General features: G+C 38.0%; 2 protein-coding genes and 1 long non-coding RNA gene across 19 annotated transcripts in view; 2 read left to right on the forward strand and 1 right to left on the reverse strand.

Annotated features, from left to right (window-relative positions):
* The window catches only part of WDR20 (WD repeat domain 20), a 45144-nt gene extending 43037 nt beyond the window's left edge, over nucleotides 1-2107 (forward strand). For 3 of the 6 annotated variants that reach the window (XR_014585604.1, XR_014585606.1, XM_083840175.1), the window contains one exon: nucleotides 1122-2022. Coding sequence is in view for 2 of the 6 variants with exons in the window: in XM_083840175.1 (XP_083696301.1) it covers nucleotides 1122-1175 (54 nt within the window). In the remaining 4 variants the exon portion in view is untranslated. The other 3 variants (XR_014585603.1, XR_014585605.1, XM_083840173.1) reach the window with 2 other exon arrangements.
* On the reverse strand, nucleotides 1833-25346 carry MOK (MOK protein kinase). Of its 12 annotated transcripts, none has more exons than XM_083840197.1 (13): nucleotides 25211-25346; nucleotides 20915-21029; nucleotides 19020-19109; nucleotides 17581-17651; nucleotides 14107-14185; nucleotides 13546-13594; nucleotides 12448-12626; nucleotides 9957-10058; nucleotides 9362-9535; nucleotides 9019-9127; nucleotides 7847-8044; nucleotides 7657-7760; nucleotides 3410-6577 (listed from the first exon to the last, which is right to left on the reverse strand). In XM_083840197.1, the coding sequence occupies exons 1-12, from the start codon at nucleotides 25215-25217 to the stop codon at nucleotides 7680-7682; spliced, it is 1254 nt and encodes a 417-aa protein (XP_083696323.1). In that variant the 5' UTR covers nucleotides 25218-25346; the 3' UTR covers nucleotides 3410-6577; nucleotides 7657-7679. The 12 variants fall into 12 exon arrangements, 11 of the variants coding, with proteins under 11 accessions (XP_083696325.1, XP_083696323.1, XP_083696320.1 ...); XM_083840198.1 differs by having other exon boundaries at nucleotides 3412-3552; nucleotides 7634-7760; XM_083840196.1 differs by having other exon boundaries at nucleotides 3418-3552.
* Nucleotides 10072-15410, forward strand: LOC310901108. The gene is made up of 3 exons (XR_014585609.1): nucleotides 10072-11969; nucleotides 14720-14817; nucleotides 15193-15410. It is a non-coding gene; the product is annotated as an uncharacterized lncRNA (long non-coding RNA).
* Nucleotides 25347-25649: the final 303 nt, after the last annotated feature.

Genomic DNA, 25649 nt, shown 5'->3' on the forward strand with positions numbered 1-25649 from the left:
GGTTTTCTTCCATCAGTAGTGACTTTTCAGTTCTGGGATCCAAGCAAGAAAGAGCTCCTGTAGATTCTGAAGATGTGTGCGTTCTGCATTGTGTGTTAGTTGCTGCCTGAACTTGTCTGGTTTGATGGATCTGAGTCAGAGGATCTTAATTTTGAGGTAAGAAATTAAGCTGGTAGCTATTTAGAGGAATTGCTAAAAGTGCATTTGCCATGCCTACATAGTAAGAGTTGCTCAGTGATACTCATTGGTGACACTCATAAGCTTCCAGCTTAGCTGCCGTGGTGGTGCAAGTCTGCTGGCAGTTGTTATAACAATGACATTGCAAGAAGATGAAATTGCATTTTGATATTAAGCTTTTCCTATATAAGTCTGGCATACAGTTTTTTATGTGAATAATTAAAAATGGGCTACTATACATAAATCAAAACTGGGATCTGTCGCCTCCAGTATAGTTGCCTTAATAGGGAACCGCAACCCCTGTCTAGCTCGGGGTGCCGCACAGTAGCAGCATTATGCTTGAAATAAAGTAAGTCTCCATTTATTGGAATGGTAATGCAGTTTAAAGAAAAAAATCCTGAATGCGAGCTTAAATTGTAATGGGAAACTTTTACTGAACTCCTACTTCGTGTTTCATTCTCCTTTACAATTACCAAACTAAGTATTTGGTTAGATAATCTATTTTTCTATTTAAAGCTTGTAATATTCAGTGGCATATAAGAGATTGAGCATTTCCCTGTATCAGGTTAGTTGTCAAACTTGTTGATATTGAAATAGGTTTGTTTGTTGCTACCCTAATAAAATGATGATCACTTTTTTGGTGTATGATTTTTAAAGTTGCACAGCTCACAAGGACTCAAAATGCAAGGTAGACTGAAATCAAGTGCTCGGATCAGATTCACTGTGTGTCATGAACACACACACTTTCTGCCTTTCTGAACGCTTTGTTGTGTGCTGCTTGACTGATACAACAGTGGCTTAGATTCTTGTAGGAGGGGAGGTGCTGATACCTACAGTAAGCAAGTGGTGGTAAAAATAAATTGTACTTTAGCTTCACGCTAATAATTTTAAAAAATTACTGTCAGGTTCTCATGCTGGATTAATGTAAACTGCTTTGTTTGCAGGGTTTATTGTCATCCCAAAACCAGGCCAATTCTCCAAGTGGAACTGTAGTATAGCCATCACACTACTGCTAGCAAATCTCTGAACACAGGACAAGAAGTAATGACAATGGAACCAGGAGCTGTTCTTCAGGCAAAGAGCATCACAAATTATAACGTGGCAGAGTGTAAACATGGAATTATGTGAATCACATAGTAATTTGCAAAGGAATAATGTAATGAGTTCTTATTACAGCTACTACTGCTAGCTGCTCACCCAAGGAAGAGTTTTCATTTAAAAACAAAACAAAAAAAAGCTTCCTTTGGTGCTGCAGAAAAAAATAGTAACATTTTTGGTTTTCTTTATACTTTTAAAGTCCAGTGTAATTTAATCTCTATATATAAATATATAAATAAAAGATATATATATATAGTGTAAAATAAAGTATGTTTCTTAAATCCAAGTAAGTTCAATGGTTAAATTAGTACTTCACCATTGTTTATTTTGCACTGATTTTTTTAACCAGAGATGGCTAGAAGACAGCCTGGAATGCACTCATAGAAAATGAAAGTCATTACTTTCTGGCTTCAAAATGTTATTCAGGAAGATGGATGCTGCAATCTTAGATTTTTAAAACAAAATTGTTTTGCACTTAAATAGTTTAATGCTAATAGAAAATTACTTTAAATCTGGTGTCCAAACACCAGAAAAACTATGTTGTGGAGAAAAGATCCTTTGTATCTATTAAACCTTTATTTTAATATTGTTGTTTCCAACTGCAATCAGCTCTGTATTATATGTACAAATAATGTAATTCAGTGGTGGGGGAGGGGAGTAATGGATCATTACACTAGAAATTCTCATTCATTTAAGAAAGTGATATTTCTAATTCAGAAAATACATATTAAACTATCTTGAATATGCATTTTTGTTTACTTTCTGTTCAAATTTGATCAGCTTTGATGTAATCAATCCTTTGTTGAATTAAATGTTTGGTACAGAAATATAATCTAAACTTTGTAGAACAAATTCCTTTAAAAAATCTTACCTAGAACATGGCTTCATATTTAATATAGTTGAGTTTTGACTAGGAAAATGAAGTAATGGTGGTCTGTTCTCATTCTTAGTGGTTTATCTCCAAATCCATCATGTAGCAGAAACCTTGCAGACAACGTTGTGGGGTGAGGATTTTGTAATCACATAATATTGTGTGTTTGTCTTGGGACTTCAGAAGTGACCATTCCGACAGTAATAGACAAACACACCCTCTGACCTGGCAAATTAAAATTATGTCAACGTGTAGGAGCAGCTAGGTTTCTGAGACAACTTGTTTTGTCCTGTTTACAGGCATCTTGTTTACAATTCAACACTTTAAAACTGATAAGTACGATGGAAATACGTATCTGTGTATTTGTATAGTTTAATGCTGCTTGTCTGAACACACATTTTTAGTCAGTAACAGAACACTTAAAATGTTTTCAGTATTTCTTGTGAAGATGGAAAAAAACCCAAGAGATGTTGCTCCATGTCCAGCCCCAGCAATGACAGACGACAGAAGTGCCAGGCATATCTTTCCCTCTGCCCTATGCAGAAATAGGCAGCCTATTGCTGAGTCTTGCAGGGAGGCAGAGCAGAACTGAGGCCAAGAGCTTGAGAATGTGCACTGTGCCCAAGTAGGCACGTGCTCTATGTGAGGGCACACCTCAGCAAAATCTGCCCGTCCTGCCCTCCAGCAATGGAGGGGGGGTAGAATGTTTCTCATTGCAAGTAAACATCAGACACCTTTGGGCATGAGAAGCTAGTGTTTTTCAGGAAATGAATGAAAACATGTAGAGAAACAACTGCAGTAACTGCTTGCAACTGCATCTCCCATTCATTTCAGGCAGCTAGCATAGAGAAGACTGCCAGATGTATGTATAAGCCAACATTTGGATTGTCTACTTTGTTAAAGACAGAACTGTACTTCATAATTCTCAGCTACTTGCAGTCTTCTAAAATACAAGGAATGGGGAAAATACTGAAACTGAGCAGCATTATTGTTCAGAAATTTTTATTAACATATTGGGTTTAACTGTTAAAATACAGATAAACCTTGTCACTGAGAACTAGGGTAGTTATCTCCCTGTAGAGTCCTCTATGTGCGTGCTTCACATGGTTTGAGTCAAAATAAAACAGTTGAGGAAAAGATGTAATAGTCTCTTTAAAAGACTTTGTATTTTACCAGCTGTAGGAAAAATCAGTACTGGAAGGACCATAGTATCCAATCTGAGGTTAACAGTGGCAGCTACTTACATTTCTGGTCGCAGAGTACATCCCTGTTACAAACCATAGTCTAGCGTACAAGGAGCCTGGTTTTGTTTTTTTTTTCAGCAACATCTTCTGTACCATTTGTAGCACCTGACAGCTTGAACTTATCCATCCCATCCTTTCTTCCATACGGGGAAAAAAATGATTCTAGGAAGAAAAGGGATGCTAATAACTTACCTGGAGAGAACTTAGAGTTCTACAGAAAAAATTAAAGGGTGGAACACAGATCATCTCAGTACAGAATTTTGGCTTGAAGAATGGTGGTAGGAACAATACTTCCCAATTTATAGTTTAAAGTTGAACGTATTTTAACTATAAAGCAAGTCGGAAAAAATCAAGATTGCCTAATAATCCAAGAGCCAGAGAAGTGTAAGTGGTCTCCAGAAGAATAATAGCAAAGAACTTGTCATGAAATAAATGCCCATGAAGCACTGTAAGTACAAAGCCCTTTAAGACCCACCTGAAAGCTTAAAAGAAATGGAGAAAAAATATTTTCAAAGTGATACTTCGATTGAAATACCCAATTTTCATAGCAAAAGCAATTTGCTGCATGTGAACTTGCTTCTTTTCATTGCAACAGACTGACAGCCCCAGATACTTATTATGTGAGACAGAATTGCTGGTGATATACAAAATACTACTCTGATAACCTTTTCTCTCCAAGTTTAGAGCTACGAAAATTTCTGACTTTATATTTTTCAACAAATATTATTATTTCCTGGTGTACAAATAAGGTAATTACCTACCTGATATTATTCACAGATGCAAAGAGTTGCAATAACACTTGAAAACAGGAAAATATCTTGTGAAAACAAGATCTGAGGGAATTCTTTTGGGGGGTGGGGGTTGAATTGTTGAATGAAATCGTTTAAACTTCAGCATCTATTGTTTGAGACTTCCAGAAAAGAGATTATAGGAAGCTACCAATACAATTAATGTATCTGCGTAAAGAACATACTTGGCCTATTGTATTACCCTAGATAAGAGAGCTCTGAGTTTGGATCATCAGCCAATTGTAGGATTTTTTTAATTTTTTTTAATTTTCTGGTTTAAGAATCTGGAGACCAACATATGCTTGATTTGTTAAAAATCATGTGACAAATTCATAACTGTGGAGAGCAAGATCCCTCAGATACAACATTACCTAATTTTTGACCATCATTTGTACTTCTGCATACCATGCTTAACCACAAATAGGTAACACAGCAACTCACCATCTTCCCCTCTTGGAAAAAAAAAAAAAAAAAGGCAGAAAACCACACTGGATAAACTTGTGGTAAAAAAAGGTAAGGAGCTGGAGGTTACTGTTACACTATGTTGCCTGTAGGCCTGTAGGCCTGCCATCCTTAATTCCTACGCTTAGCATCACACCTTTTAATTATTTGTGTGCGTCTGTAAATTAATGCTAGATAATCAAACAAATATTAGATTGCATTGTTATTGTTCAAGCTCTTTATCTGTTCTGTTTGAACGATACGAGCCGCTAACATACAAGCGTGACTAAGTGGGGAGATGATAACTGTAACACAACAGTAGACCTCGGCTGGTCGCTCTGTCTTCATGTACTCCTGCTGCAGTTTCAAGATAATCATGGTCAGGAGTGTATTTTTTGCTTACAACTGGAGGAAAGATGACCTTCATCCAGTACGAGTTTCAATAAAATGAGAAACAGCCTCTACCTATACTGTTGGATTCCGCTGTTTAATTCTCCCTGTTTTATGGTGTTCTACTGGTCTACTACACAACTGCCGCTAAGACTGTTTACATATTTGTTTAATCGTAGTAAGAGAAAGCTGCTATTTCTGTGGCATACCCAGGATGAGTAGCAGCAATATAGATTACCCTGCAGAACCTTGTTCATGTGCTGTAATTTACAATGATTTATGTAATTTACAATTTACTGGGAGGTATTTCCATTCTTCCTATTGAGATTCTAGAATTTTGCTAGGAAGAAATGGTGTAAAATGAGCAAATGTAGAGTAGGCCATGCTATAGGCACAAGATATTCAACTTGGACAGTCAAATTTGAATCAAACCAAAAAATGACTCCCATGGTACATAAACATTTAGCTTGCTGAGATTTTCACATTTAAAGAATTTGCTAGTAATGACATGTCGATCCTCAGCATGTGAAAAGAATGCCTTCTTCAAAACACGAAGATAAACATTAGATAGCCACACACTTCTAAGCAGTAAATCTCAAAAGAATTTGTAAAGAACTTGAGTATCATGAGCTTCCCCCTTTGAGAAGGTCCAATGGCAAACTTGGGCATGCTCAAAGTCACCCAGACACTGAATGGCAGAACAGGGAATAGGATGGGATGTAGACTGTATGAGACACTGATTCTTTAAACAACAACAACAATAAAAACCCTACGTACTGGAAAGCTTCTAACTGAGTGGGAGCAATCATTATTTTCACAAGTTTATATCCTAGAAAAATCTTGGAAGGAGAGCTGAGAGAATAATGGGCATAATTTATTTTAGATTACTCACATTTTTATAGAATTGTTATGTTAACATGTATTTTGCTGCGTCATTTAAGCTGTATCTTAACCAATTAGGACAAATAGTTTGTCCGGACTTAGAGCATCAATCTCAAATTGATAATTAGAGGCTGCTTTAGTAGCTTTAAATATTTTTTTTCTAAAATGTGATCCACTAAGCTGTCTGCTGCCTCTGTTCTTGCCATTCACACTGCCTCATGCCTGTGCAGCTGTAACCTATCTACCACAACATACCTTTTGCCACCTTTCTCTGCCTATCTCCAACCACCCCCCTCTCATCTCCACCACAAGCTGTGCAGTGGCGAATCTACCATGAAAGTAAAAAACTAAGCTGTACTTGATGACTATAAAATATAAGACCTGAAAATGTATCACTGATTGCCTCATAACCCAAAAGGAAAAGAACAAGAAATTAAAGGATGGGTAAACAGCTCAGCAGTGATGGTCACAAATCTAGACTTTTGCTGCCTGAGTTAGATTTTACAGTCGAGTTGCTGATTTTTGTTTCATTGTTTCTGTAAAAGGGGCAAAAAAGTTAGGCAGCACAGGACATTCCCTGTCGCTGAGCAATAGCGCTGATCTGGCATTGGTTGCTTTTTACTTTCTTGTCGCACAGAGAGCTGTTGCACAGCAGCAGATGGCCCAGAGCTCTTCGGTTTCAGTGTCTGGAAGGTAGGTGAAAAACCCAATTATGAGCAGAGTAATTTAGGACTAACAAAAAAAGTTTGTTGCAAAACCTGTCCTGCAGCTATACCAGTTGACTGAAGATTTTTAAGCCCTAGCAAAGTAGGCCTCACACAAACATACTCATTTGGTTTTTAAATAGTAAAACTGTTTTGTAAAACATCAAGTTAATGATTGCATTTTTTTTAAGGAGATCTCAGGAGTTTTAAAATCAATGGTATCAAATTCTAATAAACACTTTCCAAGTATGATAAAAATACCTTTTAAACACTTGCTTTGCATAGAGGTAGAGAGCAATAACGTTATATTAAATTGTTACTGAGGATCTGTAAAATTTCTGAAACATGATGAAATGCATTCATGTATTGCTCTTACAAGCAACTAGCCGCAGTATCAGTCACTGTTTAAACTTCTGATTAAGAGCACTGCTTGAAGAAAACTGGCCAAAGTTGATCTGTTTTTGAATCAGACAAAAAGTTGCTTTATCTTTTAGCTAGTAAATAGTTATCTAAAAATATTTAACAGTTACATTAACTGTATCAAAATCAAGTATCTCATGTGATTGCATAATCTGCATGTTCTCAATAAAGCTTGAGGTTGAAGTTATTAAATACAGGAGGTAAATACCTTGCAGAAATCACTGGAAAAAAAATCTAAAAAATTTACAAAATTATAGTTCAAGTTAGCTGCCATTTATTCAATAATATGAAAACTTGTATTTTTTAGGCAACATTGCATTTTTATATTGAAGCTCAACAAATCCTTTCATGTTATTTTTAACCAACCCCTTCCTCCGTCAGGTTCTAAAAGGAAAAGATATTTAGGAAGTTCAATACAGAGTGCTCTCTAAGCTCGGCCAGAACAATGCTTTAATTAAATATTGATAGTCTTCAGGAACAGAATACCAAAATGCTAGGTAAGCAGCCCGTTATAACCTTGTGGGGTTTTCTGACAAATTGTCAGAAACACAAAATAATGCACTGTTGTTTTTGTTAGATCTCTAACAATGACAGCATGATCGGGGCTGTTTCACTCACTGCATAGCCGTGCTTTTCCTCACCCTCCAAAATCTTTACAAGGTGGTCAGTAACCTCCTCCTCTTCGTTCTATAGCAGGTAAGTGGAAATGTTTCAAGGAAGACTTAAGGGCCTTCTGTTTCTCAGACTGTTGAGGAAACAACAGAAGTTTGAAATGTGCTCTGTAAAACATATTTGGCTGTTATACTTTAATGAAGAAGTTAGAGTCTATACCTCGATATTTGATCCCATAAATCTAACAGACTGTACCACGGGGGTTTCCCTGCTTCCCTTAGCTGTAGGAAAAACTGAACGCAATGTAGGTGTAGGACAGGGAGTCAGTTTGGCTACTCCAGAAAGATTTAATATTGGTAATTCTCCACAAGGGGGTCGATGTTGTTTTGTTTTTTCCTGGGCTTTCCTAAGAGAATCCTTTTAAAATAAAGAAATTAAAATTTATTTTTTTCTGATAACATCTTAAAGAATAAAAAACTAAAAGCAACAACAAAACAAAACTACTCAGCTAAATACTATTTCAACGAATTCTTTTTAAAAATTACTAACTCACATTATGTTTCTTGCAATTTTTCCCTATTGTGCTTCTTACAAAGCTCACATTGATGAACCCAAGAACTAAACAGGTGGAAAAAGTGTCTGCTTGCATGAAAAGAGAATTCCTGCTTTCTATGTCAAATGCACAGCAGAAAATATATATATTTTTTTATCTACTGTGGTGATTTTTGTGAAAAAAATGCATTTCAGAGTTTTTCATGCAATACTAACTTCTATCTCACCTTGCAGAGAGAATGAACTCTACAACTGCACATGTTGAGTATTTTTCATGTAATTTGACTATAAACAAAGTTTTCCTTAGAATTTAGTTAGATTTTTTCATCACATTTTAATTTGCTGATTTTCAGTGTCAAGTGTAAATTCAGTATTTGTCTGGATACGATCTGAATACAGGATAACAAAGTAAACAAAGAAACAAAAACCAACAACAACAAATGTATTGAAAATGTAGACTGAAGGCCTTGAGAGCACAAATATATTTTCTATCTCTGCTACAACTTTATCTGTAAAACCTTTTTAGAAGTCAAGGGTAGATAGCAAAAAAAGCAGAAGACCATATTTTAAACAACATGGCACTGACTCTCTAAGTAGCAGCACCTATGAAAACTGTCTGCCAGAGGTACTACATGGTATCACAGCTTTTATATTCTAACCTGTGTTTCAGGGTCTGGGGGGATGGCGAGCTGCATCAGACCCAACAAAGGCTGGTGTCTGGGCAGACTGAATAAAACCAAGTAATCAGCTTAAGTAAAACATTTGTTTCTAGCTAACAAGCTCAGTGTCACAAATTACTTTCTCTAAGTGGGCTGACAGTGCTTCCACTAAAATATTACCTGTTTTTGGCTTTCCTTTGAAATTTGCCACAAATGCAGAGGTACTTGCCCTGGTGTATTTTCTAATAATCTTACTCTGTGCGTGGCCAAAGTTTGTGTATCAGCTGCCCTAAAAAGTTTGGGGGAAAAAAGAAAACAAAAAGAGGAAAAACATCAGTTGTGCTTTATGTAAAGTCTGGACTCAGTGCAAAGACTTATGTTGACAGATATTTCATTGTGTTGCAACGTAAATATTAGCACTGTAAGCGAACTTCACTTCAGTCCTCTTTAAATAATAAGCACAAAGTGTTCCCCCACTTCTTAACTGTAGTCTTCAAGACTGAAATGATTTGAAGTCACTTGCCAGAATTCTTGAAAATAAGGATGCTGTAATGCTTGATGGGCAGCAATTCTCTCATCAGGATCATATTTTATCATTGCATACAGGAGAGAGAAGCCTTTAGGAGATAAATTGTGCACAAGAGGAGGTATTCCTTTTCCTTTTTTAAAGGGAAAATCAAAATTCATAATTGTTGACCTGTGTTAAGGAAGTTGAGAACAAACGGTTATTCATGCATATTCAGAGAGAAACTAAAACTGACTGAAAAAAGTTAGTCTAATAAGATTTAGGTAATGACTTATTAGGTGCAAGTAAGTAATACTTGGAAAAAAAGTGTTTTCTTTCTTAACAATTTATGCCATTGACCTTAAGGATACTACAGAAATAAGGCCAAATAAGATCGATGTAGGCTCAAATTTCTTTTGCTCTGCCTACAAGAGTCACAAATACATGCCTGTCTCTGGGGCTCCAGGAGAGACAGAAGACACCACTGTCAGCAGGTGTCACAAAAGAATTTGATTTTTGTGATGGTTCCCTGTATAGAAATTGTGCACAGCTGTACAGTTGTATTTTGAATATTTGAACACTGAGACCAATAGCTATGGAAATGCATACTTACTGCTTGAACTTGTTGAGAGTTTTCTTGGCAGGAGTGCCTATAACATCATGGATTTTTGAAATTTGGTCCAGTTCGTTAGATCCAGGAAAGAGAGGCTGAAAACTGCAAGGTAAGAGATCGAATTAGCACTACTGAACACAAACTAGTTTAAATGGCACAGCTGCCACTTTGCCATTTTGCCATTTTTTGCCATTTTTTCATTGAAGAGAAAGATAAACTTTTGTGTTATTTGTTTGTGAACAGTTTAATACTAGCCAACAACAGAAGGATAACATGTGAGCAGTAGATTAATACAACTGCATTTTTGGACAGAAAGGATAGTTAGGGTTATTAAACAGAAATCTGTAATTGCCCTCTCCTCACAGGTTTTAAGTAAAATATGTAAAGACAACATCCCTCCTGGTCAAAGGTAATGGGTATGGGATTCTGTTTTCTTCTAGTGAAGTGGCAGATCCCAGAAGACAGTATGAGTTTTCCTCCTTTTAAGACAGCTGAACCAAGTGGTCCCTCTTGCTGTGTATGCACACAAATACATATTTATAAGAAACATTCCGTTCTTACACGGAGGTTCTTTACAAGCAGCAATACTGGAAAGATGGTATTTTGAACTGCATTCCTGAGCTTGATCCTCAGTTAATAAAAACTTGCGCAGAGTCCTTGAAAATTGTTATCAATAGAGCAATCTGACTCAACAAGTTAGGTCCACTATCATTTGTTTCTTGCATATGTTCCCCTTCTCCATACTAGCAGAGCATTTCCTTTGGTATATAATTTAAGAAACACTTCAGTAGCACCACTTGATTCTTGAAAACAAAACATTCATCCCTTTTTGAAGAAGGAAGAAACTTCTTTCAACTGTTTGCAAATTCAATCAAACAGCTGGCTGCACATCTCTCTGAATGTCTTCATAAAGCTTTGAGAGGAAGAAGGAGAGAAGAACAGAGCTGATTCATGTTGTGCAGCTGTATCTCTTGAGACAAGCAGTTGGGAGTGGGTTTTTATGTGAATTACAAAAATGTGCTGCCTCTAAATGTAAAGCTAAAACTTAACAAAAGACAACTGCGCAATGCACAAAAGAAACATAATCCAGGAGCCCAGGTTTATAAGGAATAGTGAACGGAAGAACAAGGTGTGAAAGAGAAGCATGACTGAGTAAAAAATCCTTACAAAATGTGGTCTCAAGTGTAAAGGCTTATGCAAATATTCAACAGCAAAAACTGCAAGATCCTCCTAAAAAGAAACAAACCTGTCCATACTTTCCTTTAGCTTGGCAAAGCTGTATCTTTTAAAATTCAGTTATTTCCAATAAACATTTCTCATTTCTTTCTGAACACATCTATTAGGTCTCTGAAAACGTGCAGTGGTTGCAAAGACTGATATTTGTTTCATTAAGCTAAAATTACGAGGAAACATCTTTAAGGTTTTTTACCCTTAAAAAAAAAAAAAAGTTTGCAGCATGTAATTTCCTCGCAAATCTTCAAAGCCCACCGATTCAGATTGGGATGGGAAAACATGGCATTTTTAAAGCATTTGATCCCAATTTACTTTGCAAGAGAACTGCCACATTTGGAATTTTTCTGTTAACAGTTTTCTGACCGAAGGAGAATTGTTTCTACAAGTTAGCAGCCAAAGCATAAGGATTGTCATTTAATGTGATGGTGACGGCAGCAGCTGCACTTGCCATGTGGAGGAGGAGGAAAGAAGCAAAGCAAATGTTACCACTCCTGGTTGCATATCAGAGGCAGTAGTGTGGGAGGAGAATAAAGAACTGCTGCTGTTGCTAGGGCACAAAGATAATGGAGAAATACTCATGGTGGTTATTTTTTCTTTTTTTTTGTCTTGAAGGCCAACGACAATTTTGTTGAATTAAGTTTTATCATCTTTGGGAATCTTGAAGGACTTTAAGCCAGGTTTTTCTGAACTCTTGCTGCATCAGAAACTAACTTCAAAATATTCCAGGACAGAAGGTCCCGGCACAAGGGTCTTGAACAAACTATTTTATAAACCAAACCAGTAAGTCCAAGGGACTGTCTTCTATGATCTCATCTGTTTTTGCAAAAGAGTAATTCATTAGAAGAGGGAAAATTTTACCATCAAGTGCATGAACAAGACTGAAGATGGTTAGTTATACTCATGACAGGAAATGAGCCATAATTCACAGATACGGCAGATAAAATACATTTTTTATCAAACTGAAACATGAAGTCAGGGGGCAGGGGGGACTGCTCAAAAATGCTGTTTTCCTTCTAAATATTTTTTATGGCTATTATGTTCTCTTAATCATCGCACTGCTTTATTACTAACCTGCCATAGGGTGAAGAGAGGACCAGACAATGGACGATAAATGCCTCGTGAACCTGGCAGACTAATCATGCACTGAACTTCCATAAAACTCTGGAAGCAAAGATCAGATTACCTATACCATGTGCTCCTTATTTCAGTTGTTTACCTCTGATTTTCTCGATTAGCAATAAGGAACTGAACACTGTACCTTGTGATTTCATAGAAAACACAGCCAGCACTCCACATATCGATTTTGTAACTATAGTAGCCATCTGTAAGCAAGCATTCAGGTGCTCGGTACCAGCGTGTGGAGATATATTCTGTGTATGGCTGCTTAGAATATATACTCCTACAAGATCCAAAATCTCCTAGCTTCAGGGTATTCTGCTGCAAAAATAAAGTATTTTGACAATTTAGAAAGACTGAAGTATTCAAGCAAAGATTTTCCTTAAATGTGTGAAGTAGTCATCATAAAAGAAATCAACAGATCAAAAATACCATTTCAGAAAATCCAGGGAGAGTAGTATAGCAGCAAAACTGCATTTAAATAGCATGTAGCTCCAAGACTTGAAGAGATTTATGTCCCATAATATGCACAAATGCCTTTCTCTTCATCATTAAAAGACAGAGCTAAGAGTTAATGGAAAAGCATATGGACTATTACTGAAGAGAAGACTGCTAAATAGGACATCTGGATTAAGTTATTTTCTTAGATTTCTTGTGTTTAGCAGTGATATAACAGGTGGTTTTAGCTTTTCTTTGCAACAGTTTCTCCTGCACATTTAGAGGACTTAAAAGAAAAAATTATCTCCAGAAAATAAGATTTCATAAAGTGAATTTTGAAATCCTTGTTTTCAGACATTAGTAAAATAACATTCTGAAACTCAGAATACATTTCAATGAAGAAATCTTCTGGAAGCCAGTATCTTCTGCTCTCTTTTGTATGAGTAACTGCCACTAAACCTAGGCATTAAATGTAGAGAAAAAGAGATTCAGAACTGAATGCTATTGCTTGTCTCTAGGTTAATACAGAAAGGAAAATATGGATTAATACATGATAAAGGACCAGTTTGCAGATTGGCATAGACACACGAAGGCTGTAACATATCAGATTCATCTGGATTTAGCCACTAACAAACCTGCTTGTTCATTCCTCTAGATCAGGAATGAAGTATTAGAAGCACCTGTTTTTATATATTTAAAAACTGTATTTTTATTCATGAAGAAGCATTACTTTCTCAGCATAAACAGAAAAATATCAATATACTTCACTTTCAGTTAAATATTCTCACATGAAATGAATTACCTTTATTAATATGTTTTCTGGTTTCACATCTCTGTGAAATATCCCATTTCTGTACCAATATAAACAGATCAGAGAGAAGAGTTCAGTGAAAAGATAAAAATTATCAGTGCTTCCAGTTATTTGTAAAAAAAAAAAAAAAAGAGTAAAGAAAAAGAGTAAAGAAACTAACACTCTTTCAGCCTTATCAACAGCATAGTAAAAAATTGAATTTTACCACCATGGTGGTACAACAGCTACAGGAATGGGGAAAGGGTCAGTTGAGGAAGGAGTCGAGCTATCTGCTGTTGCTCTCAGCAGGGTTAGAAAAGGATGGAAAGGGCCCCTTGCTCCCAGCAGGGCTCCTGCACAGAGAGCAAAGCTCCCGTGGGGTGCTGTGCAGCACTGGCTGCCAGCTTGCTGGCTTCCAGGGCTCTGCTACAGGCAAAGAAATATCTGGGCAATGGCCTTTTTTCACCCTGCAGCAGTCTGCTGCCTCACGTTATACGTATCTACCTAGAGATGACTCTGAAATAGATGTATGATGCGCGTACTGTAAAGCTGTTGCCGAAGCAGGTCTCTTACCTATGTACGTGATCAAGAGATTTGCATAACTGATACATGTAGTTCTTTATTTTTTTTTCAGGTAATGGCTTTTTCCTTCCTAGAATTAAATTTCAAGTTGTACAAGTCCTTTTTAACAAACAACAGAATACAAAGAAAAAAACATCTTCAGCTTCCAATTTATATTACCTTTTTCAATTATGCTATTTCGGTCATTTATAGCTAGCTTTGAAATCCATTTTCCACTCAAATTCAGACATAATTTAAATTTCAGTACGCACCAGAATAGTTCAGCTCACATAGCTGTCAATTCAGTAGTCTATAAACTGCCTTAGCTTTTACTGTGTGTTTTTCTTGCAATATCTGTCTCCAAGTTCTAATAGAACTGGAATATATCACTTCCAAATGTCTCATTTCCTTTCTAAAAAAAGCAACAGGCCTTAAGGTTCAAGATTCCTATCAATCACCTCAAATTAGTGCAATGCTTAAATAACTGTGATTCACAATCAAGTTGCAAATTACAGGTTAACCTAGGTAGTTTAGCTTGCTATTGCAGTTGTGCAATAAGCACAATTATAAAATGTACCTGTTTTTCAGAGCCCTTCAGTACCTACACAGCTTTTTTATTTTACAGGCTCCAAAGGCCTTTTAATCTTGCTGTAATGCCTTTATGTAATGCTGCAATGTCATCAACAGTGGCAGAAGTGATCACATTTCTGAAAACCAGAACAGGTACTGGTTTGCATGCTGACAGCAGCGCGAGTGCTTGGCGTGGGAGGAGGAGGGAGATGAGCAGGGCAAAAACTCGCTGCAAGCGAACCGGTGTCCCCAGCTGCTCACCGTGCTCCTCCAGCCAGCCACCATAATCCACCGAGCACGATTAGGTAACAAAGCGCTTGAAACAGAGCACCATTTATACCAGGAACTGTAATATTATTACCCCGGTAGACAGTGTTTTCAAATTCAGGTTTTTTGTTATTTACAGTAGAAAAGATTTTATAAAGTGTTGTTATTTAACCCAACTTGGACTATTACTAGTATTTAAAAAATCAAGCCTTCATGAAAAGAAGTCATGCTCAATTGTTTTTTTTTTTTTCTTCTTTACAGGTAACTACTGAAATCTGGAGCAGATGCTTTTCTACTTTCAGATTTATCACTACACAAATCTTATTTGGAAGTCATTATGAAGTGAATTTGAGGCTACAATCATTTTTTCTTCAGGCCATCTTCCCCACCTCTCTCTGAGCCTTATTTTTTTTTATAATTTTAAATGACCAAACTGTTCTTGATTAAAGAAAAGGCAAGGCTGATTTTCAGTCATGAAACGACTTGTGGTACCACTACAAATTAATAGTTACAGAATTATGACTTTGTGTGAAGACAAATAGCCTTGGTTGAAATAACATGAATCTGTTGCCAGTGTAATGAAGGGGGGGAAAAAGGATCAACTTCCCACATTTATGGCATTACAATGAACTGTCCTCCTAATTAAAAGAGTGTCTTCATACACCTTGATAAATTAGAAATTAATTTACAGCCAATCCCTGTTTTTCTTCACTACAAAATTTTGTACAAACCATGCTTACCTTTAAATTTTTCTAACTTAAAGCTTTTTTAAATTGTCCTGCACCTTCTTTGAACTTAATTTTGCAAGATTCAGAGTATTCAGAAAATGGCAGGGATTTATATTACTATATACTGTAGAAATACACAAAAGACTACAAACTGTCTGAAATGTAACTACTTTTGTACACTCTGAAAACTGTTTTCAGACAGAGCATCGCCAATACACACAATTTAGTTGTTCTATAAATTAATACTGCACTCCTTTAAGTCATAACCCTGAAAATTCAAAAGCAGCTCCTATTTTCCATTGTTATCCAGATATCCCCGGTCAATAAGTGTTCTGGCTCAGAACTGAGATTAATTTTCCAATTTAAATATGAACTCAGAATTTTTGCCAAACAACTATTCTTTTAAATAAGCTGCCACATCTTATATTTCTCAACTTTGCAGTAAGCCATAAATAGAGTTGTCTGGGAGAGATTTAAAAAAAAAAAAACAAACCAAAAACACTTATTTCTGCCCCATAGGAAATAGTCCTTTTGACACTTTGTAGAGTGAGAGAGTGGCTGTGGTGGAGTTCAGCTGCCTGGCAAGGTAAAACCACCACATACTTAGGCTTACTTTGAAATCATCAAACTTAATTTCTGAAAAAAGCAGCAGGAAAACAATCTTCCTATGGAAAAAATTCCTGTGAGTTTGATAAGAACTGTATTTAAAATTAAAAAAGCAGAACATACTGAAACTATTAGGCTAATTTCCATCTGTGTACAATGTTTAATATAGCAGGTTTTGTCACATGAAAAGAGCAAGAGAAACACTGAGAAATGTACACCAAATGAAATTTGGTGTTTTGGATTTTTTTTTGAAGGCAGTTAAAGAACAAATCTAAACATTCTGATTTTCCATAAGTGAAGTATAGTATGTTTCCTAGAAAAAGCTACAGGATTGTTTTTAATGCACTGGACTAATTCACTGTCAATGAGGGCTCCTTCCTATATTCTACTACTCACTCTCACTTAATAACTTCACAAATTGATCACAGAAAAATAAAAAGCAGCAATTATTCATAGCTGAATCTACAGAGTCAAACAAGTGTATTTTAATCTCAGCTCTTTATCTAGGTCAGAACAGGGTTACTACTTTTGTTAGAGATCTGAATACTCAATGTCATGAACATAATGTTTGAGAGCAAGTCTTTATTCTATTGCACAGAATATCAGTTGCATGCTGGGTTACGGAAATGAATCTCCCAGCTCTCAAGACATTACAAATTTTTAATTATTAAAAAAAAATAATCTTTTAATATTGAAATGGAAAGTGCCCCTCCATTTATTGTATCCAACTCCTTTGGTTTCTGTAAGAGATCTGTTTTTAAGTTAGCTTTTGTTCTAAACCTTTCTGTAGGAACTCCTCCTTAAGATTTATGGTCTCCCACCTGCCTTGACAAACATCTCCAGACTTCTTTATTTAGGTGTTTTCAGTGAACTACATTATTTTATAGAGAAAGCTTGGTAAAAGGCATTTTTTACTAGACACAAACATTGAAAATCATTATTCATTGATTCAGTAGTCTTTGAAACAAATGGGAATAATCTTCAAGTTGTTTTGTTATAGTCCTGACTTAACAAGAACCTGTTTAAGTATTTTTGTTATATAAGGTAATAGTTTTGTAGAGAAGATTGTTTCCCTGTTTTCAAGTGACTGTAGAAACAGATCGCCATTGATGTGACCCCTTAGAAAGCTTCTGCATGCATCCATGCTTTAAACTGGGTATTTTGCACTGGAAATTAATACAGAATGAAGCAGTACAGCATAAAAATTCACTAAAAGTTTCATAATGTGTAACAGTGAATAGCTGGTGCAATACAGTTAATTCCACTTTGTGATCTACCGGAGGAGGGGTTGTCTGCTTAAGCACATGCTACATACCTTTTATTAGCTCATAAATATTCATGTCCATAAGTTCACATATCAGTGAAAGGGAGCCGGCTTTTTTATCACTGAAGAAAGAAATTAGGAGACTTTACGATCTGATTTACTCGTGAAGGTATTTGAATGCATGTTTTCTGAGTATGTGACACTGTACAGTATCAAGAAATTTCCAGTAAATTAAATGGTACAATGTTACAATAATATAGAGGAAACATTATGCCAGACATGGAAACACTTTCGGTCATTAGTATCAGTGGAAATGGGTACCTGACTCTGACTGGAATCTTTGTTTTGTTGACAATAGCAGTTTTAAGTATTACCAAGATACGATTATATATCTGACACCTTATTTTCCATTTCACTGCCCTGCAAAGGCAAATACTTTTAGGTCTTCAGTTTTCTAAGAAGAAGGTAATTGAATTGAAGTACACCCCATCTACAATGCTCTGTTAACCCAGACAACAGAAGGTTGAGGGTACAATCTGCAATCCAGTTTACAGACAGTGAAAGAGCCAGGCGAGCTGGCTGGCCATCTGGGTTACACTTGGTTAACAACATGGCAGCTGAAGCTGACAATTCCAGAAAGCTGAGCTGCTGACACAATTACCAGCGTTTCATATATTTGTACTAAATGGGTCTGCTGATAACAGTACAGTACCAAAGGCTGGAGCACAGGAATTGCTGGAGAGCAAGAAAAAATGTTTTAAGCATTCAACAAGTTGTGTGCCAAGTACTCAGAATAACGAACTACTTGTCTGCTGTTACATGGTGAGGAAGCATAGCACAGCAGTGGAGTAAATGCTGTCATGAAACTCAAACTTTGTGAGGCCTCAGAAGACACTTAAGTGCCAAATGTGGCCAGAAGGAGCCCGACTCCATCACTGACTGATCTCTCTTCAAATGCATACCTCAGGTGCTGCCTAATTCGGAGATCTAAACTTCTATTATTTGCAAAGGGGTATCCGCAAAGTTGCTGCTTTGCCTGGATCCCTACTTCAACCTGCCAGGCCAAACCAAGAGCCCTGCAGTTCCAGGGCCCATTTCAGCAAATAAGCTCTGAGTGTGCCTAACTAAAATAGTCTCCAATAGACATGATACCATGCGTAAAAGCACTCTCTGGATATGGGACATGGGTTCAAATCACCAGCAAGTATTATGTATTATGCCATGAAGTTTAGCTATGCTTAAAATATATCTAGTCTGTCATTTTAACATGGATGTTGAAGTGTTTTTCAGTCTGCTACAGAAGAGTCAGAGCAATAATACATCACCTTTTTTTAACCAAACAAAAAAAGGCACAATGACTTTAGAACATGGCGTATCTGCTGTTTTTTCTTGCTTGCTGGCCAAGTTCCTACAGGTTGCCTCTAGTTCCAAAAGTTACTGGATATTTTTCAAGTAAAGGGTTAAGGAAGAAATGAATGCACCATACTTACAAAACAACTTCATGTAACATAAGGATATTAGGATGTGGACTCAAACTCCTTAGTGCTTGTATTTCGCTCAGATTATTCACTTGTTCAATACTAAAGTTGAATTAAAAAAAAAAAAGAAAAAAGAAAAAGAAGACTGATTTGCAATCAGGGACTAGATTATAATTGTCTTTCTTCCCTGCCATGAGACAGTCAGAACCCACTCTGTTTCAGTCTAAAATTGATCTTCCAAATGCAGGACCTGCTTTGTTTATAGAACAAGTCAGTAAAGAGGAGAATGGCTTTATCCCTTCCTCCAGTCCAGAGCAGCTGGACTTACCTAGACATGGTTAGTAAGGCATTGTGCTCCAGATGTCAGCTACCATGCCAAGCTGCTATCTGGAAGAACTGTGTGTCACATAACAGTGTGTATCATACAGGTCATTCTGAGCTGGTGTAGCATACATACCAAATATTGCTCAGCATAATGCTGAAAGTGACAGTCTAGCCTTGCCAAATTTAATACTTAGAATTAAGTTTTAATGATAAGCAATTGCATGAAAAATGGATACCATTCAACTGGCGTTTAAATATTAAGTTGCCCTCCTAGACTTTAATAGACAACAAAACTGCATGCAATAGAAACTCTGAGGAGGAAGCAGGAAACGAAGAGCTCTGCACACTATTTCACGGATCAGAACAGGATACGTAAGCCTTCTCATGACTTAAAGCTAAACACCAAATCATAATTTTCCAATTTCAAACTGGGAGAAATACTCTGGACAGGCAGGTTCTCTTTGAAACACTATTATCTGTTGCTAGAAGCATTTGTTTCATCGAAAGAATTCATCAGTCAATTTATCAAAGAGTTAGAGGCCTAAAAGACATTTTAAACACGCTGCTTAAAACACAGGCCGGCTTGTTACTCCCTTCCACTGGACTGCGTGTGATCTGCTCTGAACGTAGCTAAGCAGCTAGTTGAAATACTGTTTTGATCATAACCTGGGCAAATGTGGTCAGTAGTAGGTAATGCATAAATGGACCAGCAGTTCTCTAACAATACAGTAGACAATCACAAGTCACATGAATTCATTAACTGAAGATATTTGGGTTCATTTTCTTTGTTTAAACTTACTGTAATGTTTTTCAACCTCCACTTTTCCATAGTCTCTGAAGCTCTGAGTTACATTGCAAATTTCACTTCAGAGCAGTGTCCTATTTTACTTATGTACACGTGTCATTCCCACTGCTATCACTAGGAAATGAAGACATTTAACCGAGAATACAAAACCAGTGACGCAAAAGGCAGGGTTTGGTGCATATATAAATGTGGAGAAGAACATCAAGTGTATGTCTCTACTTCCACACAACCCTCTTCTCTGTTTTTTAACTGACAAAAAGCACCTATTTTGTGACCATGTAGCATCTTGCTGATGGATGTAATCAAATGTAAATGCAAGTATGAAGGAGAACTAATGCTACGCGTGAAGTAAGGATAAAACTAGTGCCTTTAACTTGCATTAAAACAATACTCAAAATGAGACTGAAATAAAACATACTGTCCAGGAGGGAGGGCTTACCCATTTCCTTCTACTGTTATGTACAGACAGAATAAAACCAGCACAAGTACATTCAGTGTATTTGAAAAGGCAGAAATTAAATACTGAGTCCGCATTTTTCTTGTTTCACCCTCAACCCAGGGGTCAGGCATTTACTACAGGGGAGGACACCAGTTAGAGTTGTCAAGAAAATAACCCCAATGCCAAATAGGAAGGCCCTTCGTAATCAGCAGCAGCTGTCCCATACTATATGCAAACTTCTTTAACACAGGCATATTCAAAAACCTTCACTTAGTCCTTATTTTGCATTTCCCCACTAAATTTAATTAAGATTTTCTGTAGTAGTATAATTATGCATACCTTTCAAAGTGTTGTTTCATGTGTTTACATGCATAGTACTTTCCATCTCTAAGACTCAGTGTCTTCAGAACATCAGAAAATGTTCCCTCTCCTATCTTACCAACCAGTTTATATTCTAAAAACAAAAACATATTGTTTCAGTAAGTTTAAAATGGAAATTGTCATAAAGGCTGCATCAACCCATAATTGATTTATTAAATTCAGACAGCTTGATCTTTATTTTTTTAATAAAAGAGTTTTTTTGGTAACACATCGGTTATTTGAGAGAAAATATAATGAATAACAGAAAAAGTTCTGCTGCCCACATTACATAATTTCATATTTCTGAAAGTAAAATACAGGAGCTAACTACTACCTCCTTGCTTAGAGATACAATGCCTCTGCACACACCACTTCGTATCCTTTCTTCTGCTCCAGCACATTAGCAACTCATACCTGAGTATATTTTTTGCTCTTTCACACAAACAAACAACAAAAAAGTTGTATCTTGAAAGGCAAGTGCATCTTGGCTTTGCTTCAATTTTTTTTTTTTTAAAGCAGTTACCGATTTTAAAGCTTTATTCCCATCTTAACTTCAGGTATGGGTTTTCAAGTAGGTCAAAAATAATGCTTTTGTTTAATATTCTGAGTCTTTTCCTATTTTCCTTCAGAATTGACATTTCTTTTCTTTCCTCCTTTATTCTCCTTCAGCTTTGTAATCAACTGTTCTTTACCAATCCCACTGACGGGTTCCCCTCTCCCACCTTGTCCTCCTGTTTCCCTTTATGTGTAGCACCTACAGATTCTATCCTCGGTAATTCCTCCACTTATTTCATCTGAGCAAAAACCAGTCCTGCTTGGCTCTGTGCTACTTTTGCTTTTGAGATAGTCTTGTTATTTACGAGAGATCCAAACCCAGTCATTTTGAGGGAGGCAGTGCAGGAAACCTCTTCTGTCATATTCAGCCCTTTATGGGACTCAAAATTAGTGTAGGAGTCCAAAGCAGTGCTGATGGCAGCAAATCCGATGAAGTGTAGCTGTCTGTATAGTTACTGTGACAACAGTCCCTGGCATGCATTTGGCCTGGGACAACCACCGTTCCCCTAGGCACCTTCCTGGCCCCAGGCGAGGACTCCTTCTAAGGTCATTCCTCAAGCAGAGGTTCTGTCCTACGGCCTTGTTTTGGAGGATAAGAGAATTTACTAGCATAGATGTGGGCCATTTCATGCCAGTTGCTCTTTGTGGCCGAGAAGATTTCCAGATATGTTTAATTTACAAGGATAAATACAGCCTCAGAGTGGAGAGAGCCTGCCAAGAAATTTCGCAGAGAGACAAGTTACTTAGGCAGGGACATTCTAACGATGTCTTCCAACCAGCAATCAGTTTGTTGGGCGTCATCCCTTTTCTCCTCCCCAGCTTTCATGCTTACTCCTTTTAAAAGTCTTTCTTTACCTTGTGATCCAAATGCTTACGTTTTAATTAGGGGGATTTGCACGGGGAAAATTTCTGCTTTCTCCAATACAAAAGCACAGCTTCTGTGAGAATTATCATTTGCTTTTCCCATTTTTATCACCTCCTGCTTAGGTTTTCTGATTATCATTCTTTGTGCTGTTCCAGACTTTCTTTAAAACCTAATCTTCTCCAGAAATTCAAGTATCCTTTTCATTTCCTACGTACTATTTCCCCCCTTTTTCATTAAACTAACAAATTAGGCCATCTAAATTAGAAAAAGGGAGAAAAACGGGGTAATTTAAAAGCAATTACACTGTCTAATGCTCTTTATACAGACAATTACATAAAGAACTACTTTAAAAGCAGAAACAGAATCTGAAAATTATTATGGGTAACGGAGGCGATACCTACCGGAGACTCCAAGATAGGGATGGGACCATGAGATTGATAAATTCTTGGGGCTGTTACCTGAGAACTGACCAAGGAGGGCTCTAAGCAAGGTGATCACTAGCAATACACCTCAGCAAGGAGCATGCTTTGCACTGTGATCTCTGCCTCCTCCTTAAGTTTTAATTTCCCAACTAAATAGTTAAATATAAGATGAAGATCATAAATTCAGATCACTTATATCCCACTTTTCTAAAGAAGACTTGTCAACAGTTTTTTTTTTGTAGCAACTGATATTCTCCACTAAGTCACAAACCCCCGTGAGGGACCCGTGCTGGAGCAGTTTGCTCCCGGGGGATGGGCCCCGTGGTACGGAGCCATGTGGGAGCAGTTCTTGAAGAGCTGCTGCCTGTGGGCAGCCCCCGCAGGCTCAGTTCGGGAAGGATGGCATCCCGTGGGAGGGACCCCACGGGGAGCAGGGACAGAGAGGGACCGTGAAGGACTGGTGGTGACGAAGCATCAGGGACTGACCGCATCCCCCATTCCCTGTTCCCCTGTGCCGTTCAGGGGGAGGAGATGGTAGAAGGGGGGGGGGGAAGGTGTTTTTAGTTTGTTTTTACTTTCTCACTGCTCTATTCTGTTAATAGTAGGGAATAAATTACATAAATCTCACTATGCTGAGTCTGTTTTGCCCACAATGGTAATTGGTGAGTGATCTCCCTGTCCTTACCTTAACCCTTGAGCCTTTTTCCATCCTATTTTCTCCCTCTTCCTTTGAGGAAGGGGAGCGACAGAGCAGTTGTAGTGCAATTTAGCTGCCCATCACGGTGAAATCACCACAGGTATATTCATTTTTACAACAGAATGTCAGACATACAAAAACAAAACAAAACAAAACAAAAAAAAAAAAAAACACATGAGTAACAAACACCTGAGGCTTTAAGCTGGCAAACACTGAAGAGAGAACCATCCTCTCCACCAGTGAAAAAATGACAGCAAAGACCAGAATAATTGCAGTCAATTGAATCAAGTGCAGAATCAGGAATGAAAATTGCATTATTTGAAATGTCTTTTTGATGCATAACATTAAATATAAACTCTCAACAAAACAGATCACTGAAGATAGGAGAGCTTTTCTCCCCGGGAGGAAATGAGAGAATGATCGTGTGACAAGTTAATTATTGTTTAATGAGAAACTGAACGGATCTTGGGCATTATAAGAATGGTAGTATAAGGGTTTTTATAGAGTAAGAATGAAAACAATTTAGACTTACAGTGTACTAACAATTTAATGCAATTTTTGAATTTGTGCCCACAAGCCAAGATTTCTGAAGATTCTTAAAAATCTATTTCTGATTCATCAATTAGAGTAACTTCAAACAAATACTGAAAGAGAATAGTCAGGTTTTCAATATCACACTATGCAGCTTAAAGCAGCCACCAAGCAAAACTAATTACCAGTGAGTTCACCTGAATTTGTGGTACTCTTAGGTGCAGAATGCTAGAAATTTGTAAAACTTCACAAGCATTTTAAGATGGAATGCTTCAAGCATGAAACTTAGTTAGAGAAAAGGCAGATGAGGATTAGGAAAACAGAATAAAGTTCCATACAAATCAACAAAATAGTACAAAGATATACAGAAGTTATTTGTAAGAAGAAGTTCTAGCACCATGAACTAGCCTAACACTGCAAAAGTGGCCATGAGAATGACAGGGAAATAACTGTTCAATAGAAAGGCGGTTTAATGTATAAGAAATTATAGGACCCAGGAAATTAAGAACAATGTAATTGAAAATAATGAGCAAATGATGGAATGCAAAGACTGTACTGTTATTACTGTGCCTAGAGAGCACACAAAATCTCTCGCAATTTGGAATTAAAGAATCCAGTGCAAAATGACAGAAAAGACAGTGGTGCAACAACCATAATGGGGTATTATAAAAACCAAAAGTCGGTATTTTGTTGTGAGGCTGCCAAGATGCTGAGGAAGAAAACCCATGACATTTAAACATGACATCGATACATGCAGGAAGAGAGAAATAAAAACAGAGGAAGCAAGGAGAAGCTGGGTTCAGCCACGGCCCCGAGGCACCCACTCAGCGCACGCAGTGACACCCGAACGGGACAGGGGCTGTTTGTAAGGGGCACTAAGCCGTAACAACGGGGAAACTCCGCGATTCCTGCAGAAACGACGGGAGGGACCCGCGGAGGGGCTGCGGGAGCGGCAGGGCGGCCCAGGAGCACGACCGGCTGCCCGGGCAGGACAGGCGCGACTCGTTCCCTCAGGGAAGCCCCGAGCCGGCAGCGGGCCGCGATGACGGCGCCGGCCGGGCTCTGCCAACGCACCCGCCGCCTCGCCCGGGCGCTCCCCACGGCCACGGCCTCCTGAGAGGCGCCCGGCCCCGCTGCCGGCCCCGGGGACCGAGGGGACCGAGGGGACCGAGGGGCCCGGTCCCGCCCCGCCGCCCGCCCCTTACTGCTCATCGTGCGCTCGCCCCGCTCCGGGCCCGGCCTCAGGCCGCCATGTTGCGTTCCCGTCGCCCTGGCAACCGCGCAGGCTCCGGCTGACAGGGCTAGGTCCCGCCCCTGACGTCACACCTGGCCACGGGTGAGGGTGGGAGGGAGCGGAGCATGCGCAGTGAGAGAGGCTGACGCCAAGAGGGCGCCGCCTCCTGCCCTTATGCTGAGGTGCAGGGGTCCTCTCGCTGGGGCTGAGGGAATCCGTCAGCGGCCAGGGATAAAACGGCCCCAAAACAGCACAGACTGCGATTTTCAGTGTTTCCTATGCATTATGTGAATTTTTCTGTAGACAACACAGAATCACAGAGCCTTACGTTTCCACTTTCATGTAACATTTCTAAAAGTTAGACCGACCTCAAACAGTAAATCACTTGTTGCAACAGCTTAGGAGCTGTT

This window comes from Anser anser (assembly GCF_964211835.1).
Source record: "Anser anser genome assembly, chromosome: 5".
In the NCBI taxonomy this organism is placed as follows: Eukaryota; Metazoa; Chordata; class Aves; order Anseriformes; family Anatidae; genus Anser; species Anser anser.

What these genes read in the sequence shown, in the direction of transcription:
- MOK (XM_083840197.1), bottom strand. An exon ending in ATGAAACAACACTTTGAAAG is followed by an intron (nt 19,110 to 20,914) that starts GTATGCATAATT and finishes ATTCAACTTTAG; the next exon opens with TATTGAACAAGTGAATAATC. An exon ending in TATTTATGAGCTAATAAAAG is followed by an intron (nt 14,186 to 17,580) that starts GTATGTAGCATG and finishes ATTTAATTCTAG; the next exon opens with GAAGGAAAAAGCCATTACCT.